At 33.9% G+C, this 20,627-nt stretch overlaps 2 protein-coding genes across 2 annotated transcripts; both read left to right on the forward strand.

Annotated features, from left to right (window-relative positions):
* The first annotated feature begins 747 nt into the window (after nucleotides 1-747).
* On the forward strand, nucleotides 748-3,093 carry LOC102617797 (heat shock 70 kDa protein 18-like). Its single transcript, XM_025101446.2, has one exon. It carries the CDS (start codon nucleotides 904-906, stop codon nucleotides 2,929-2,931), a length of 2,028 nt encoding a protein of 675 aa, XP_024957214.1. The 5' UTR covers nucleotides 748-903; the 3' UTR covers nucleotides 2,932-3,093.
* A 14,132-nt stretch (nucleotides 3,094-17,225) lies between these two features.
* On the forward strand, nucleotides 17,226-18,598 carry LOC107178024 (uncharacterized). The gene is made up of 2 exons (XM_052439331.1): nucleotides 17,226-17,293; nucleotides 18,100-18,598. Exons 1-2 carry the CDS (start codon nucleotides 17,226-17,228, stop codon nucleotides 18,596-18,598), a joined length of 567 nt encoding a protein of 188 aa, XP_052295291.1.
* The last annotated feature ends 2,029 nt before the right edge of the window (nucleotides 18,599-20,627 follow it).

The raw sequence follows: 20,627 nt of genomic DNA on the forward strand, positions 1-20,627 counted from the left end.
TTAAAATAAAAAATTTGTATGCATTATTTAAATTAACTTTAATCGCCCCAAGGTTCAAGTTTTATAGCTATTTTCTCTCCTTGTAAATATACAGGTAGCGTAGGGTGGATTCTGATGTTATTAGGTGTAGATTTTAAAGATATACTCTCTAAAGCTTTGGGCCCCGAACTAACTATGTCATATAATTTTAAAGATAAACTCTTGGTGGACTGATGATTGTAATGTCAATAGGTAGGAATATAGTTTACCAAAAAAAAAAAAAAATTAAACTACTCGTATATGACTAAAACATGAATTGTAAACGCCAATATACAATGCAACGAGCTGATTTTGGGCTCTCATTCTGACCAAAAAGCGAAGGCCTCAGCAATTGGCATTGGCCTCTCAGTACCCTTCCTAGAGAAGGAGTCAAAAGTCAAATTCATACACGTTATTTTTTTAATTCGACAGCCCCGGCTTCCTAGCTGGCCCTCCAAAATTTAACTCAACTAAGAGCTTCAGGGAAAAAACTCAAGTTACTAATTAGTGGTACGCGGAGTGTCCACGTACGTCGATAAAACCCTAAAACAAATTCAAATCAATCCAAGGGCAATGTACACATTTCATATAACCACATATTCAACTATTGAAAATGCCCACCTTGCACAGAACGTTCGTAGACGGTCACATTTCATGTAACCCCATAATCAACGTCCAGCAGGAAATGCCATGGAATGTTCCAGAAAGTTTGAAGATCTCCTATAAATTGCCAACTCCCTTAGGCAAAGCATACTACACACACAACGTTTCTTAGCTCTTGCTCGTTTGATAAGCATTACATTTTTTTTTTTTTGCTTCCTTTTTCTTTTAATTCCAAGAAAAAATAAATTTTTTACATTTATCTCATTTCTTTATTGGTAATTAATGGCCAGAAAAGAAGGGGTACTAGGGATCGGGATCGATCTCGGTACCACGTACTCGTGCGTTGGAGTGTGGCAGCATAACAGAGTGGAGATCATAGCCAATGATCAAGGGAACAGAACGACGCCGTCTTACGTGGCCTTCACCAAAAAGGAGCGTTTTGCGGGCAACGCTGCCAAGAACCAGTTAGCCATGAACCCCACCAACACCGTCTTCGACGCTAAGAGGCTGATAGGGAGGAGGTTTAGCGACGTGTCGGTTCAGGAAGACATCAAGCTCTGGCCATTTAAAGTGATTGCTGGACCGAACGACAAGCCAATGATTGCCGTTAAATACAAAGGCGGAGAGAAAAAGTACGCTGCTGAAGACATCTCTTCAATGGTGCTTGCCAAGATGCGTGAGATTGCCAAGGCGTACCTTGGTTCAAATGTGAAGAATGCAGTGGTCACCGTTCCAGCTTACTTCACTGACTCTCAGCGTCAGGCCACGAAGGATGCCGGAGCTATGGCCGGGCTTAATGTTTTGAAAATCATCAGTGAGCCCACTGCCGCCGCCATTGCTTATGGTCTGCACAGGAAGGCTTCCTCTGAAAAGAATGTGCTGATTTTTGATCTGGGTGGAGGCACTTTTGATGTGTCTTTGCTTACCATCGGAAAGGGCATCTTCAAAGTGAAGGCCACTGCCGGAGACACACATCTCGGTGGTGAAGATTTTGACAACCGAATGGTGAATCATTTTATTCAGGAGTTTAAGAGGAAGAAAAAGAAGGATATCAGCGGCAGCCCTAGGGCTGTTCAGAGATTGACAACTGCTTGCGAGAGGGCCAAGAGAACTCTCTCATCAACTTCTCAGACTACGATTGAAATCGATTCCTTGTACGAGGGTATTGATTTCTCTTCAGTAATAACGCGTGCAAGATTTGAAGAGCTCAACATGGACCTCTTCAGGAAGTGCATCAAGCATGTTGATATGTGCTTGAGGAATGGTAAAATGGACAAGAGCAGAGTGGATGATGTCGTTATCGTTGGTGGCTCTGCTAGGATCCCTAAGGTGCAACAACTGCTTCAGGAATTCTTCAACGGAAAGAGACTCTGCCAGAACATCAACCCAGATGAGGCCGTAGCTTATGGTGCTGCAGTTCAGGCCGCCGTGTTGAGCGGCAACCGCAGTGACAAGGTTGAGGATACCGTCGTCTTGGATGTGAACTCTAATTATAATTCATCACTTGAGCTGAAAACCACTACTAGTTTTGCAGCTCAAGATTTACCAAGCAGAGCAGGTCATAAAACCCACCGGGCTCATGACCTACAGCTGAAGAACCACAAAATACTCAGCGAATGCAATGGATGCAAGAGACCTGCTTTTGGGCTGATGTATAGATGTGAGCTGTGCAACTTCAATCTTCATATCCCCTGCATGTTCATTGACCGCAAGCCTGCTGCCAAACATGAATTCTTCGGGAACTCCACTTTCAAATCCTTACCCAAACTCCCCGGGATATGCTCTACTAGAGATTGTAGAGATTGTAACAAACACTGTCATGCGTGTGCAAGACCCGCAGATGGTTTTGTCTACCATTGCGAAGAGAAAGGCCGCAACTTGCATCCCTGTTGCTTCAACCTCCCGCGTAAGCTGGCTATCGGTTCTGTTGAATTTGTGCTTTCTGATAAGGAATTATCACAAGAGTGCATTTGGTGCGAAAGTAAAAGGCTTCAAGGAAGTGCAAGCGATAATTGGGGGTGGTCTTATGTATCCAAGTGTAACAATTACCATTGTCATGCATTTTGCTCTACTGAAATGTTGCTGGAGAATTGGAAAAGTAGTGAAGAAAAGTCTAAGGATAGTACTTATTACTCTTTGGTGCCGAACAGTCTGAAGCTTCCAGTTAAAAGTCAGTTGAAACGCAACAAAGGGAGGGGCAACAAATATTTGATGATAGCCAAAGGGTTCTTTCAAATTCTTGTCAGTATCTTCATCGGCGACCCAACTACTTTACTTGCATCTCTAATCTTGGGTCTGGTCATGAACTGATCGATGCTGGGTTTTAAGTTTTGTGTATAGGATCTTGTTGAATCTAATATTAATTAGATAGCATTTTTAAAAAATATATACGAGAACATATATAATTAATATCTAATCCTATAGTGTATGGAGAGACTAATTGAAGGAAATCTACTTTAAAGTTTTACTTGTCTCTCCCTAGTTTAACGAGTGGTTAAGATTGAGTTTTTTATTTTTTTTTCTTTCACTTTATTTACAATCAAATCAACTTTTTTATGAAGGTAACAAAATCAACTTTCACTTTATTTACTTTTACAATCAAGTTATGAAGGTAAGGATAGAATTTTTAGCGTTTGATTAGAATTCTTGTAGTTTACTTTGAATTACAATTCTCCCCTTCCATTATCAAGTCAACTTTCACTTTATTTACTCTTACAATCAAGTTATGAAGGTAAGGAAAGAATTCTAATGCAAAGTAAACTACAAATAACAATAACTTATCTAGTAATTGATACTAACAAATCATGTAATTAAGAAGATTAATAAAATCAAAACAATGGAATTATGGAAGGGGAAAAAAGGCACTTTCTAATTGAAAGAGTAACGTACCTTTTGACTCTTGAGAGAAATTATCATCAGATAGCTTTTCCCATCAACTCTTAGCGTTTGATCACAGAATCTCGAACAAGATGAAGCCGGAAAAAGGATAAATCAATAAAACAAACGGAAAAAAAAAATGAAGACACATTAACGTAAATGGTGATACTGGAAGAGAAGCAATATAGTTTGAGAACTGTTAGGAAAACTCGACTAATTTGCAAAAGCAATATATGGCTGTAATGCTGAACATTCTGTTCATCGTTTTTCAGAGGTTATCATCGTTTACTTTGGCCTTCACCAACTGGGGCAACGAGCCAAGTCGTTGGCCTTTTAGGGGGTTTTGATTCGTTAAACTAAGGGCACAATGACATGTGGGGTTCATAATTCATTTCACCGACTACTTATTATCTTTTAGGGCAAATACAAAAACGATCAGTCATGCAAGGAAGATGCTCCTCATTTAATTTTCTTTAATGGACTCCTTTCTGGCTTTTGATGCTTTTCATATTTTTTTTCTTCATATTACTAATCTTGTTCATTAGTTTAACTTGGAATTATAATTAGGTTTCAACTTTATGCTAATTTAATTGTATACCACGTTGTATAATGCTATATTTACACTTTTTTTTTTAATTTTTCAGCATTTCCTTGCAATGTCTTTCTAATATGACGGATCATCATTAATCCATCTTGTAATTTATTATCCTTTTTTTTCTTAATAATATAAATTTTTAATGGAATGAGAAAGCTAACTTGCTGGACATCAACTTTTATTTAATATTATTATTATTAATATTTTTATTCAAACTTTTAATAATTACCATAAGTGCAGAACACATCCACAATCAACTGAATTATACTCGAGGCCTTAACCCATCAAATCTTTATCTTCATTAATTACAGTCAATTTTATTAACCGTTAGTGTTCTAATTCGCTCGATTTTAAATTCACAATTAATGATGGCAGTCCATTTGGGTTGAAAAAGTTGACGACATCGATATGGTCTTCTTAATTAATTTAATTCAGAGAATATTACTTCAGCTGTCATCCATCAAAAGCAACATGGGATTCAAATGCGTTTTCAATATCGACCCTACAATACAACTTCCTATCTACGACAACTTCCGTTGCAAGTTCTCAAGTCTCTTGCTAGCTAAGATATGAAAAAAAAAAAAGATTAATTATAATTTCCAATTTTCCATCACCCCGACTCAGTATCCTTCCGGGCCGGTGAGAAAATTGGCTGAGATTTTCCAGGAATTTTCAACGAAATTACTCTTAAATTGTTAAATAAAAGAAGAATGCATACGCTTCTTTGTCGGTTGCTTGCAATATCTTCTTCCTACGATATCATTCTTTTTCTAGTTTTTTCTCCCTATAAAAAATATTTGACAGAACTCTAGCATCAAATCGGATGCTTCTTTTTTATGTTTTCCAAATAACACTTTTATCAATTTCATCCAATTCTCTCTTCTTGTTCTTCTTTTTTTTTTTTTTTTTTGGTCCTCCATGAAATACGTAACTATTCATGAATTCATAATGTTAAAGTCATTTTTATAATTCCAGATTAAATTGAACCAAAAAAAAAATGCATCCATATTTATTAATTCAGAAGTGATTCAAGTGAAACTAAAAATGAAAAATAATAAATTCAGCCCATTAAGGCCTAAAGGCCCAAATCAACTTAAAGTAAAGGAGCGCCCACTTACAGGTAATCTCCTATTGGGCGGACGGGCTGAATTTGGTCCAAGTATCTTTTCCTAATTCAGAACTAGGGCTGGGCAAAATCAAATTCGGATCAACCCGATTGAATTTTGGGTTAGTCGAGTTGCATAGAAATCCATCCGAATTTAATCTAAATTTATAATTCGATCCGATCCGATCCAAATATATTCGGATCGAGTCAAAAAATAGGTTAAATTCGATTCGAATCGGATTCAGATTAAAAACAGTTTGGATTGAAAAATGAAAAATGTATGGTCATTGAAAAAAAAATTAAGACATTACAGTTTTCTTTACTATAGGTTTTCTTATCATTAGCCGGTGAACATCAAAATTTTACAACTTATATATGATAATAATCACAACATGAAGAAATACCATCAAAATTTCAAAACACAAGGCTCAGGTTGCCGAGTTGGAGAATTCGAGTTCCTGGGTTGAAGTGGAGCTTGAAGGCGAGAAACTTGGCGATGGATGGTGCCTACAGATCCAGTGGTTATGGCTGTGTCTGTGAATGATCGACGGTGGTTGTGCTACGTCTTTGTGTCAGCGTCGATTTGCTTTTGTGATTGAAACCTAATCCGTGAACCCTGATTGTGTGAGAAACTCGATTTGTGAAAACTGGAGAGTGAAGACTGAAAAAGAAGAAATCGAGTCTGTGAAGATTGAAGAGTGAAAACTAGAGAAGAAGCAACGAAGAGAGTGAAGTGTGAGGCTGTGAAGCGTGAGTAAAGGATGTCTTGTGCAATTTTTTGTTTGCGCGTGGGTGTGTCAGTGTGTGTGTGGGGAGATGGGGTAGGGATGGCAACATAACCCGGACTCGGACAAACTTGGATAATCCGATCCTGGTTGAACCCGCATCGAAGTTGAATTAAATACGGAACCAGATTTAATTTTTTAAACCTGAACATATCCGGGTTTAGGTAAACCTATATATCCGGAACCTGGACTCAAATATCTTTATTTTAATATTATTTTTTAATAATTTGTAATATAAATATAAAAGAAAAAAAGGGACAAAATAGCCCTAGCACAACCGGCCTTAGTTTGCAATTCACATTTTCCTCTTCTCAAATCTCACATATGTGGGCTGTTGACCATATTTTTTATTCTCTTCATCAAATCAAATCGTCGTCGTCGTCGCTTCAGCCATTTCCTCTTCTCTACATTCATTATCAATATCATCAGTTGTTGTGTTCATCATTATTAGTCGCTCTGTTCCTCTCCTCTACGCTGTCGCGACATCTAACATTTCTCAATCGTTCAACTGCTGCAAAATTGAGTGGTCTAACTTCCACCTCTAAGCCCACCTCTGCTTCTCTCTTGTCATCTCTTCATAAACTTTCTCTCTCTCCATGGTTTTTGTGGAGATAGTGTGTGGGCTGCCTTTGATGCCATTGCATGGTGGATCAGGGTGGGTCACTGTCTTTGATGTTGTTGGTTATAACTTTTAATGCTATTGATGTCAATGTGTAAGTGTACACAACAAGTAATATAATGATGAGTATTCAAGATCGTCTCCACAGAGATTGATGTTATCAGACTTGCTACAACAATCTTAACAGTGTAGATTTTGTTCTAAATTAAAATAAAATAATTAATGAAACCAATATAATAATTTAAAAAACGCAATAAATAAAATGCAACAAAATAAATTATCACGTCAAACTCAAGGATAAAACCCATAGGAATGTAGAGTAGTTGAGTGAATAAACTCTCTCAATAGTTTTGACTAGCAAAGTAAATTATTACGTCAAATTCAAGGATAAAACCCATGAGAATGTAGAGTAGTTGAGTAAATAAACTCTCTTAATGGTTTTGACTATTTTTTTAATGTTTGGCTTGGTTGCTACAGCAGTGGGCAAAATCCTTATGCATCCTCAGTTGTTGCATGTTGAATATCTTATATCTATATGCAATATAATAGTGATCAATTATTATGCCAACATAAGATATAGCATTACACGCTTAAGTTTTATTTACCCTATAAGGTGAATCCTTATATCTAGTTCATCATTAATTTTAAATTAAGCATGACCCTTTTGGGATGAACATAAGATATAGCATTACACGCTTAAGTTTTATTTACCCTATAAGGTGAATCCTTATATCTAGTTCATCATTAATTTTAAATTAAGCATGACCCTTTTGGGATGAAGTAAAACTCAATCCAGGAAGCCCAATGTAAAACCAAGCATTGCTCTGATATGTTCCACTAAGAGAGGCATTTTGTGGTTCTTTCTTAGCTAGTATCATTAAATGGGTGATCAGCCAAAATAATGAATAAAAATAAATACTATCAAAATAAAATGTTACACTAAACATGCAACAACACATATTTTCAGTCAATAAACCATTAAGATTATTTATCACTCAACCACAAATAAATTTAATTCACGATTTACAAAAGAAAAATAAAAAACAAGGTTTCGGCCATGAAACACATCTCTATGAATAAATAGAAAATAAGAAAACAAGAGAAGAATAATAAGGACTAAGCTCCCAATTGATTTTTGTAAATTCTCCTCTTGTGCAGCCCTTAATCTCTCTCTTAAATTCTGTTATTCTTTTGTTTCTTTGTGGTTTTTCTCCTTGAGTGACGGCTCTCTCTTTTCCTTATGATTTGTGCTCCTTTTATAGTTGAAAATTAGGATAAACGAAAGCCTAGGTCGCGTATCTTCCAGATTAGGAAACTGCAGATTACAATATTCTGTAAAATTTTCTCTATCGTTGTTCCAAGATTGCTACAGCAACGGATGTTGCAGCAACGATGCTACAACAACTTCACTGTTCTAGATTTGTTTTAATTCTTTTGTAGCCAAGTTCTTTTTCATCTTTTGTAAACCTATTGCAGTAGCATTTCTTCCTTGAAATTTGAGATTCCAATCACTTACAATTATGTACACAATCTAAGCACATAAAAATTATTCTAAAATAACGTAATTTATTAAAAATAAACTAAAATGGTTTTTCATGCAAAATAAAACTAAAATGCAAATAAAAACATGTCATTTACTCTCAAAGTAATCTTGATTTAAGTTTAAAAATGTCTTAATAACTCTCATTTCATATAGTTATCAAACGCCATTACAATTCAAAATTAATTGTAATTTTCATGCATCCACTCCTTATATTAATTTAATCTTAATTTTGTTTTTACAGTACTTGCAGCATCTCTATATCTCTATAAGCTTCTATAAGCTTTTATCATGTGAACTTGACAAAATATCATCAACTAAGAGAAAAAATGTTTCATCGGGTTTACTTTGTGATTAAAGTGTAGTATCCAACTTCATAAGGAGATGGCATTTTTTTTTTCAAATCATAATTCATAAAGCAATCCGGGTTTCAAACCCTGAATTCAGAAACCCAGATTTTTCTGGGTTGAACCCATTCCAGACCCATATGTAGGAAAATCAGGTTTATATTCGGGTCCGGTACAAAAAAAATAGTATCCAGGTCAGAAACCGAAAATACCGAACCCGATCTCGGACTCGGATTTTGCCATCCCTAGGTGGGGGGTGGCCTGTGTGAGTGTGCTTAGGGAGGTGGTGTGTTTGAGTGTGTGTCAGTGTGTGTGTGTGTTTAATTTTTATTTCTTTTTTTTTCAATAGCCAAATCCAATCAGATTTTTGGATTGGATCAGGTGAACCCAATATGATGACGATCCGATCGGGTTTGCTAAATTAAATCCGATCGGGTTAGGTTAATAACCCGATCTGATCCAAACCTGATTTTTTTCGGGTCAGGTCAAGTTATTTGCCCATCACTATTCAAAACCACGATATCAACATGGATAATTTTAGGGGTGGGCAAATGGTTTGGTTTTTGCCGAATCGAACTAAATTTTTTTGGTTCAGTTCGGTTCGGTTCTAATGACAAAAACTGAATGGTTTGAAAACTTATGAACCGATTGTTTGGTATTCGGTTCATAACAAAACCGAACCGAACCGAAAAACCGATCGGTTCGCTTGAATTTAATTAAAAAATATATTAAAAGTAAATTATAAAAACCTAAAATCTAAAATCAATTTTCATTCCTAATTTCTAATTCATAACAAAGAAAAACCCCAATCGGTAAATCCCTAAATCAACATCCATCTCTCACGGTCAACGGCGGCATGATAACCTTTCCTGATGACAGCTTCTCATAGCGACGCCGTCGCGGACGCAGCTCTCAAGCACGATCATATCGCGGTCTCACTCATCTGCCGTTAGCCGACTCAGCTTGTCATATTCAACCTTCGCCGCTCATCTCACCGTCGTCAGTCATCACTCATGCCTCATTCACGCTGTTTGTCTCACTCTTATCACTCCAAATCGCCTGCAGTCAGCTCGTCATCTTCCTTGTTGCAGTTTTTTTTTAAAATTTATGATGTATGTTTGTTTTACTTCTGTTTGAAACTTATGAGGGGTTGCTTTTGTACTGTTGTTTGAATCTTGAGGGCTGCGGCTACTGCAAGTGTGAAATCAATTGCTGTATATTGCTTTTGTGGTGATGGTGTTTGAATTTCGTGGGCTGTATCTTTTGTGCTAGTGTATATTGCTTTTGTGCTGCTGGTGTTTGAATCTTGTTGGTTATGGCTACCATAAGTGTGAAATTGGTGTATAGTGAGAACCCATTTGCGAGAGAAACATGTATATTTAATAGTTGGATTTAAAGTTTATCATGCTTCTGTAAATGAAAATCCGGAAGATGTATAAACCGAACTAAACCGAATTTCAAAACTGAACCGAACCGAACCAAAATATTTCGGTTCGATTCAGTTCGGTTTTGAAATTCGGTTTCTATTCGGTTTGAATTCTTAAGAACCAATCGGTTTTAGTTTGGTTCGATTCTGGCTCCGAACCAAACCGAAAAACTCCCACCCCGATTTAGCCCAATAAGAATATTTCTATTTTTAAAGCGGCCCATATCTCACCAAAATGTTTGACGTAGCCTTTAGTGTTATGTTAATAATAAATATTGTAATGGCATTTTACTATTTTCATCATTTGAATTGAATTTAGTAGAAGGGTCACAATTTTTGACATAAACCTCCAACTCGCCAAAGATAGCAATGAATTAATGCAATGATTAGATTTGAGGCCGTGTTTTGTATTGATATTGCTCAGTTTGAGCCAGTTTGGTATTGACATTAGACAGTCGTAGCTTAAAATTAAATTATAGTATTAAAATTTAGTAAACACTACTACCATGACTTAAGAATTAAGTTGATTTGTCCCATCACCTATGTAATGAAAAACCTATGATGTCTTTAATATTTTGTAAAAAATTATTATTTAAATATCATAATTACTACATACTATTGTTTTTATTTCATAATTACTATGTTCTGTTAGGGATGGTAAAATCGGGATTCGGATCCGGATGTAGGTGCATTCAGATCTGGATTCACATAGTTATTTTTATATTCTGATTCAGATTCGAAAAAAAAAATGCGGATCTGGATGCGGGTAATATCCGCATGGATTGTGGACATATATTCCCAATATTCAAATCTGCATAAATTAAAATTTAAAATTTTAAAATTTAATTTAAAATTCAATAATTTACCTAATAATATCAAATAAAATCCAATCATAATTAACAATCAACAATTCAATACTTAGAATAACATACAACACCATAAATTTATAAACAAAAATATCACAACATAAATCAAATATCAATAATAATATAAATCTAAATCTAACACCACCACAAATTCACAAATAAAATTATAAAAGCACTACAAATCCATATAAAATAATGTGGATCCCAATATATATATTTTACTTTAGCTTCACTTATATATTTTTTAATTAATTCTATTATGTTTTTTTATTTAACTTATATATATATTATTTTAATTTAATTTAATAAATAATTTAATTAAAAAATAATTCCATCCGGAAAACCGGATATCCGGATCCTCATGGATTCTACAAGTTAGCATCTAGATCCACATTTTTTAATAAGCGGATTCGAAAAAATCTAAGTCTAGATCTTTGCAAAATCTAGACCGAACTTGGATCTTTTTGTCATCCCTATGTTTTCTCAATAGTTGTAACATAAAAGATACGGCACCTCATCAATATCAAACATGGCCTTGAACTTAAGCAATTATGTCCAATCATCTCACAACCCTAAGTATATATTTAAGATAAGATATTCGAGGTTAATAATATTATAACCTTAGCTTCAGTCAAATATAAGCTCTCTATCAACTTTTGAGAATGACAATTTTTGTTTCCTAAAATTAGAAGATAGGCTTCAATTTCCCTAAAGTTGTAAGGTTATGGAGTTGTCTTCCCCCCATGATTCATCATTTTAGGTTAGCTACTAATTAATGTAAAACTAAATTGAATTGATTGATATTGGTGATTAATTTGTAATCTTAGTCGATACCATGGCTACATAAGATATTTTGATAAACACGTAGTATAATATTGTTGTCAAAATATAGAACATGTATATAAAATCAAACATGCATTAATAATATACCAATTCAAAAATCTATGTATTTTCTATTCAAAGGGAAATTCTTTATCAAGTACTTTTGGTTATTTCCGAAGCATTACACGGCCTTCTATTAAATTTTTGGCAAGTGTATTGACTAGTTGAGATGAATAATAAGAGTTCCGTTATATGACAAGAATCAATCAAGATTGTATTAATTATTAATTTGGTCCCTCCTATTACCAACTTTGATTGTTAATTGACTACATGTTTTTCACCAAATTTTTGCTAGGATCCGAATCGAACTAATTGGGTGGTTCCTACCAGATCCAGCGCAAATCTGAATAAAACAAATAAATTTATATTTGAGGGGAGCTTCTACTAACTTTGAGGTTTAGGTGTGTTTTCCTGATGTTTAGGGCAGGTGATTTAGCTGAGTTATCCTAGGTGGTGAGCTAAAGTAATATGTACAGTGAGCGAAGTTGGTCATATGACAAAAAATACAGAGAGCTTAGTGGAGCCCCATAGAATTTGATATGGGGGGCTAATATGTGTTTAGGTGTAGCTTAGATGTACTCGAGGGATAGCTCAAGTGGTCTCACTGCATAGTTAGTGGAACTAGGATAGCTCATGTAAGTTCACGCATGAAACACAATCTTGACCTTAAGTAAGCTCACACTTGAAACACAATCTCGGCCTCAAATTGAAAATATAGTAAAATAAATATAATATATAAGGAACACATGATATTTACATGGTTCTACCTTTGGCCTACATCCACGGGAGAAAAAATCGCTAATCCACTATATAAATGAGAGTTTATATAAGATTTTACATTATCCAAGATGAATAACACAAGTTAGATAGTTATATATAGATGTTTGGTGTTGATAAGGATGAAGAAGGTGAATAAAAATATGGAGAGTGATAATATGGTGAAGAAGATGATGAAGGTGGAGAATTGAAAATGACCTCCCAAAAATAGAGAAGTGGGTAATGATCTAAAAGATGGAGAGAGAGTGAGTGAGAGAGGAAAAGAGAGAAGTAAAGAGATGATAGCTTCCAATACGGGTGAATAAGACATTTATATAGTAGAGGCTAGTGATAAGGGGAGTGCATAAAATTTAAAGCTAGACAGCATCCTTAGGTTACAACGAGAGGAAGCTTCCTATGTGTCGTATTTAAGGATAAGAATATTCCTTTCATATTATTCTTTCTCGTAAATATCTAGATGTGTCCGACCTTGACCCTTGATTTCCTAAGCTCAGCCAATGTAGTAAATTATTTCAAATGACATCTTTATACTTCTCCAAGCATTGTGCCTATTTAACCCTTATAATTGTCCACGTATTATTAATTTATTAATCCAAAAATATCCTTCCTAATTTACTCCCAGCACTAAACATTATGGGTTTTTCAAAATTCAATCTCCCCATTCAGCAATAATATTAATAATACAAAGTGTTCACTTCCAATCTTCCAATTTGATTTAGACAAAAATGATTCTCACCGGCCAATACTAATAAAACTAGCTACGAAATTAATTAAACTTATCTTAATTTGTGGGATCTAGTTAATTTAACTAGTAAAAACTCTTGTGATATACAATAAGTGTAAGATTTGAATCTTACTCACATAAGTGGTAAGAGCCTAATATTTTCAAAAGACTTTTTTATTATTCTTTTCAAATATAGTGACATTCAGCCAAGTTAATAATTAATATAATTTAGGGAATGTTTTGGCACCGAAGATCATGGTGCAACCCATGCAAATTTCTCGCTTTGTTTTCTTAATTTTTGCGGCTATATTAATAGCAAAAATTCCCCTAAATAATAGAATTCATTTTCAAAAATATGTCAAGATATATACACATATATAAGGTGCAATACATAGCCATGCATCTATTACTTTTTTCCATTCTAATGAAATCAAAGTCAGAAATTCTGCACAAATTAAATCAACACTGAATTGATCTCTGCTTTGGTGCAATTCAGTTTCTAGGCCGAACAGAGATATGAAGGTAGTTAATTTGGTTTTGGGCAAAGAGAACAACATGAAGGAAATTTTCTAAATAATTCCAAAAATTCAAGACAGAATATCGTTTATTCTCCAAGATCTAACAATGCTGCAGTACACAACTTTGCTAAATTGTTTCTTACCTTTTTATATCTCCATGAGTAAATAAATAAATAATTAATTAATTGTGCGGCATGATTATTGAAACAAAACATCAGATTTTTTGTTTTTTATCTTTCCATGAGTTGTATGATCCTTTTGTCTAAGATGTTCAATACGTTGTTAGCTGAAAGAATATGCTACATATTCCAAAAAATTCTCTCACAAATTTATCTAATGTGATGTAAACAGCTGCACCAGCTCCACCATTAACAAGCCACTAAATTAGACATAAATAAGTACAGATCGTTTACTTGTTTGATAACTGTCATTATAAGACTAATCATATTAATTTGGTAAAAACAATTTGTTCTGTGCATATTTCGACATACTCTAATGAAATCCAGTAATCCACAATGACTTATCAAACTTTTAGTGTTAATTAAGTTGTCAAAACTAAGGCATTTAAAGTAACAGAATAGCTGAAACCGAAACATATTCAATATTCAGACCTAAAAACAAACAAACTGACTCCAATTAAATTTCTAATCCACTGTCACAAAATAACGCTGACATATTTTGTGCTTGTTACTAACATTTTATCATCGCCAGAGACAAACTTAGTAATATCTCTCATGAATGCCCAGGAAATAATTACACACAGAGCATACATAACTGCAAATTCTGAGAACATGTAATTCAGGTTAAAATGTAACTGATTTTACAGGGGCAGCATGTGTATGATTCGTTCAAAAACCCAATTGCTAGCTCTATCATAGGCGCCTTGGTAGGAGTTGAATGAGTGATTATTATTACATTAGAGACGCTTAGTGATCGACCTTTATTCACTCAAAACACAGTAGTGAAAAAATAATCAACTAGAAAGGAGGAAAGTGACATGAAAATTCTCCACAGGCTTGTAAGCACTTGCACTAGCATTTAAAACAGAGCAAGAAACTTTTATAATACCATTATAATATAAGCATATAAGCAAAATTTTCCTCATCTAATCATTTAATTTTCGGTTGCTTAAAGTTGTGCTAAATCACTACCCCATCATCATCACATTAGATCTCATTCACATTTGCTTGATTCATGGTAGAAATAAGATTCTTCTGCTAAACATTGAGGTGATCAAGAAGCGTAATAGCTTGACAAAACTACAATTGTTCTTCCATTAGAGATGAAAACGAAATCTAGTAGTTACCCAAATAAGTTAGACACTTCACTGAAACTACAAGAGTTTCCTCTATCAAATTATTACCTCCTATGCCCAACTAATTTCCTCCTCTCTATTTCATTATTTTAGTCTATGATCTTTCTGTCTAAAAAGTTCAATATGTTGTGTACTGGAAGAGTAATGCAGTATATTCCAAAAAATCTCTCAAAAAATTATCTGAGGTGATGTGAACAGCTACATACTCCACCTCCACCATTAACAAATCACTAAATAAATAAGTACAGTTCAATTACTTATTTTATAATTCTCATTACAAAACTAACCATATAATTAAAATGGTAAAAACAATTTGTTTTCGTATATTTCGGCTTACGCCAATGAAATTCAGTAATCCGCAACAAATTTATCAAACTTTTGGCATTAATTAGTTAGAAAACTAAGGCATTTAAGGTGTGTTTGGGAGTGAGGTGCTGTAACTTTTAAGTTGCAACTGCTGTGGAGTAAAAGTCATAGATGTAGAGTAAAAGACTTAGATTTTAAACTTTTGACCTACCAAAGTCTAGCTGCAAGGTGTAACCAAACACCTTAGCAGCTCGACTTTGAAACTCCAACTACCTCATATTACTCTCACACGCACCCTTACAGTAACAGAATAGCTGAAACTAAAACATATTCAATGCTTAATAGCTGAAACGGAAACATATTCAATGCTCAGACATAAAAACAAACAATCATGTTGAACAGTGACTCCAATTAAATTTATAATCCACTGTTATCAAACAACGCTAACATGTTTTATCTTTTTTAACTAACATTTGATCATCGGCAGAGACACTTAATTAGTAATATATCTCATGAATACCTCGGAAATAAGTACACACAGTACATATTCACTAAACCTTGCCATTAATTTCTTCTCTTTCTTCTAATATACCTACTTACACAACATAACATACTCTCTTTCTTCTAATATACCTACTTACACAACATAACATACCACTATATAATAATGTAAATATACATAATTAAACCATGACACTGACGCATCTGCAGATCGACCTTGCCAAACATATACAGCCACTCCAACCCTCCAAGTAATACGTAAAATTAAGTAAATTCAATCGTTAAATAGTTATTTGCCCACCAAGTGAATGGGGGATGTGAGAAGTTTGAATTGGGGGAAAAGGGGCAGGAATAAGAAAACAATATGGTCCCTCGATTTATCTTAATTTATCTCATTATTTTTATGTTTAATTAATCTAATTTAAATTATGTCAATCATTGAGTGGAATAGATATTTCTCCCAAAAATTAGTTCGTAGAGTAAATATATTCCTCCAAATTCATTTTAATAGAATAAATCCAGGTTAGTCTCAGTAGATCTCGATTATAAATATATCACGAGGATTCTAATGGTAATGTCTTATTATTCAAAAAAAAATTCTTTCTCAATCTCTCTTATATAATTAATCCTAATTTACCCTTACAATCGATTTTACCCTTATCCATACACCCCATCATTTTAAATCAATTAAAGAAACAATTATCAAATATAATTATAAATTACGTCTTATTTTTATTCAGATTTGAACTCAGGTGACTAATCTAAGAAAGCTATTTGATGACCACTCAGACATGCTCATCAAAGCCTTATTTTAAAAAAGACTTTTCAATCATAAGAACCATAATGTATTAAAAAAAAAAATCTTGATTCCTTAAGAAATTTTGAATTAAACCATTCGAAATTCCATGAAGATTGACAAGTTAAAAAAAAAAAGAGAATAAAAACCTAAAAGTTACTCCTTCATATATAATTAGCTACTAATGTTTCAAATTATTTTCATCCGTAAGTATAAAAGTTTATATTATCATAAAAATAGCAAGATAACTATTTAAAAAGTGTGATAGAGTTTATAAATTTGAAGTTACCTCAAAAGTTATATATGTGACTGTACTTAAAATTTATTTATCATTTTTACAAATTTTATAAAACAGCAAAATATATATATATATATATATATATATATATATATATAACTGGTAGGACTGATTAGATAAATTTGATTAATTGAAGGACCAAAATGTCATTGGAAAATATTTGTGGGAAGTGGAGAAATTGAGGTACATCGATCAAAGTTCATTATAGCCCAAAACTTGAGTATCAATGAGGCTGAAGTATCAAAGTACACGAAATGGCGAGCCCAACAAGATAGGAAGGGAAAGAACCACATGGAGACGTTGGGCTAGGGCCTCGGAGCCTAGGGGATGCTAGATGCGAAGGTTTGGGAGCTCCAAGACAACGAAGGACAATATTGTCATTTCCAGATGCGAAGGTTCGTACGTCTTCTTCATTTCTTGGCCACGATATTCCATTCTCTAAAGATACATGCAGGCAAGAACGGACAAGTTTTTGGAGCAATACTGCTCCTGTAACATCTAGTAAATAATCTCTCTAATTAAAAGAAATAAAAATTAAAAAAATTGGGACATATGTCTCTATAGCGGGCCACTGAGAAGTGAGAGTGTGAGACTTCTTCCCCAAGTAACACGAACATGGCACGAATCATCCGATGAACGCGTTATGGTCTACAATTTTTCTTTTAAAGAAAAAGAAAATATATATATATAAATATGTGTGTATATATATATATATATCAGTCCATAGCTAACTCCCACAGCACACATATAGTCAGTTTGCTTTTAATTGCTCTTTTGCTCTATACAAACGGTTTTCTTTTTTCTACATTTTGCGTATAAATTTTCATTTCCATTTATTTTATTTTGGCCGGAAAAGCTGGAGTTGCTATCGGAATTGATCTGGGGACGACGTACTCCTGCGTTGCTGTTTGGCAGCATGACAAGGGGGTGATCATACCCAATGATCAGGGCAACAGGACTACTCCGTCCTACGTGGCGTAGCTCAACTTTGACGATAGTGACATATCTTAATTACTATTGAACCGGATCTTAATTTGAACAGGTCAAAATTTACCAAGCAGGGCAGTCCATGAAAGCCACAGGCCTGATCATGAGCTCCATCTGAAAAATTACAGAACACTTTTCGAATGCAACGGCTGCAAAACCAAAGGTTCCGGGTTAATGTACAGATGTGAGCTTTGCAACTTTAATCTTCACACAGACTGCATGTTCACTATTACCACAAGCACCATGACCACTTCAAAGACTCCACTTTCCAGTTCTTCACTCAACTTCCAGGGTACAGCGGCTCCCCAGGTGGCTATAACTACTGTGAGGCCTGCGTGAAACCCACACCAGGATTTGTGTATCACTGCGAAAAGAATGGGTGTAATTTGCATCCATGTTGTTTCAATCTTCCAACCAAGTTACAAATTCTTGATGCTGAATTCGAGCTTTCGGATAAGAAGTTATCGGAAAAGTGCCTTCAGTGCAACAAGAAAAGGCTCAATGGAAGTACAGCAGGAATTCCAGGGTGGTCTTATGTGGCCGCTTGCAACAAATACAATTACCATGCGTATTGCAGCACTAATATGTTGCTAGAGAAATGGGAAAAAGCAGATTCTGGTAATGATTGTTTGGTTCCCAAGAATGTTCAGCAGCCTATTTGTGAAGATAGCTCATTATGCAGAAGTAAAGAAGAAGAATCAGCATGGTGTTAAGCCTTGTATCAAGAATGTCAAGTTACCAGCTGTCATTAGTGCCACGTCAAAAGATCCAAGTCAGCAGCAGTTAACAGCCTAACTAACTTCACAATGCACACTCTGTATTTGGTTATGTGTTAGCAGAGTTAGATTTCGTTTTAATAATTAGTTAGTGAGCAATCAGTTAGAGTATGAAAAGCATGTATAAATAGCTACATATTCCAGATTGTTATTATGTACAAAATAACAGTTCATTAATGAAATAAGAAATTTTCCTCTATTTTCTCAGTTGCCAAACAGCAACACTTTATCAATTTTACAATTTCTTCACTATTAAAAAATAGTTGAAAACAAAGAAAGGGACCAAAGGCAACAAGAAGCTCCAAATAGCAAAGAAGTTGTTTGAAACACTCATTAGTATCTTCATCGGCGATCACATAATCATCACTCTTGTTTCTCTCATCGTCACTGTCTTGGTTGGCTGATATATAATTGCATCGCTAGCTGCTGTTATTTATATTAAAAATTAAATGAACTAAATGGTTTGCTTTTTTTTTTTTTAATACATGAACTTAGTGAAAGGTGTGCGCTTTTTCAATTTTATTTTTGATAGTTGGATACCTAAATTTGTGCAAACTTATTTTCATGTGTTCCTTTAAAAGTAAAGTAACTAATGAAATTATTTACTAGCTAGAAAATTTTGTTTCTTCACTTCTAGCTGTTTTCTTGTTACCTTTTTATTTTTCACCATAGATAATTTGCACAATACCACAAAGACTTCAAAGCAAAATAACGACGTATGTTAATGTTGATCAAGAAGACTTTTCAAAGCATGTAGTTGCCTAGTCGGGGAAAAGGAAAACGGAAGGAAAAGGCATTAAAAGGGAAAAACAAGAAGAACAAGTACGCTTGATTCCCTCATTTTAGGAAATAACGCCAGTTGGCATTCTCCATTAATCATCAACCTAGAGGCTACTTTTTAATTTACTTAGTGATAAGATCTCAAATATACTTCTTTGTTCATATATATATATATAATGATTAATATGGATTATTTAATACATTCGCCAGAAATCATCTCATATATCCACAGTACACTTGATTTTTTGGTAATTAACGTGTGTGATTTTAGTGTCATTTGGTCCTACAACACCATCTTCTAAGGTTCCTTCTTTGCGTGGATAAATGTTCTTTTAATCCTTATATTTTAGTTTAAGTGTCCATTCAGTTCTTACATTTTGAAAAATATTACATTTTTGCCCTTATTTTTTCTTTAGTTTTACAATAATACCTTTACTGCAATATTCTTGATATTAATTAATTTACCTATTGTAAAAGTTAATTATTTATTAGTAAACTAATCAATAAATATCAATTTTAAAAGAAGTAGTATTTCGAGTGCCCTTGCAATAATCTTGCTAACTATTATTTATAAATAAAATAATACCAAACAACTTCAAGCAATTTTTAATACCCCTACAACAATCTTACTAATTATTAAGTTATAAACAAATTAATTTACAAAATTAATCCTAAAAGAAAAATAATAACAAAAAAAGTTTACACTAATAAAGTTTACACTACTTTTTATTTTACTTTTAAGGCAATTTCATAAGTTAACATTTTTTTCTTTTCATTAATATCTCCAAGAATATTATCGCAAGGATATTATGTAAAAACAAAGAAAAAGTAAGGGTATGATGTATAATAATTAATAATAAGGGTGCAATGAAATATTTTTTAAAATGTAGAGATTAAATAACCACTTAACTCAAATATAAGCACTAAATAATGTAACCCAATTATAGATCTAGTGTTATCATTTAAAATAAAAAATAAAAATTGTATGCATAATTTAAATTAACTTTAATCGTCCAAAGGTTCAAGTTTTATAGGTATTTTCTCTACTTTTAAAATTAAAAAAAAAAATTGAAAAGGTAGTGTAGGGGGAATTTTGGTTTTATTTGCTGTAGTACTCTCTAAACCTTTAGGCCCCGAACTGTGTTATAATTTTATTGATTTAAACCCTCGGTGGATCGACGACTGT

This window comes from Citrus sinensis, chromosome 4, assembly GCF_022201045.2.
Source record: "Citrus sinensis cultivar Valencia sweet orange chromosome 4, DVS_A1.0, whole genome shotgun sequence".
Lineage (NCBI taxonomy): Eukaryota > Viridiplantae > Streptophyta > Magnoliopsida > Sapindales > Rutaceae > Citrus > Citrus sinensis.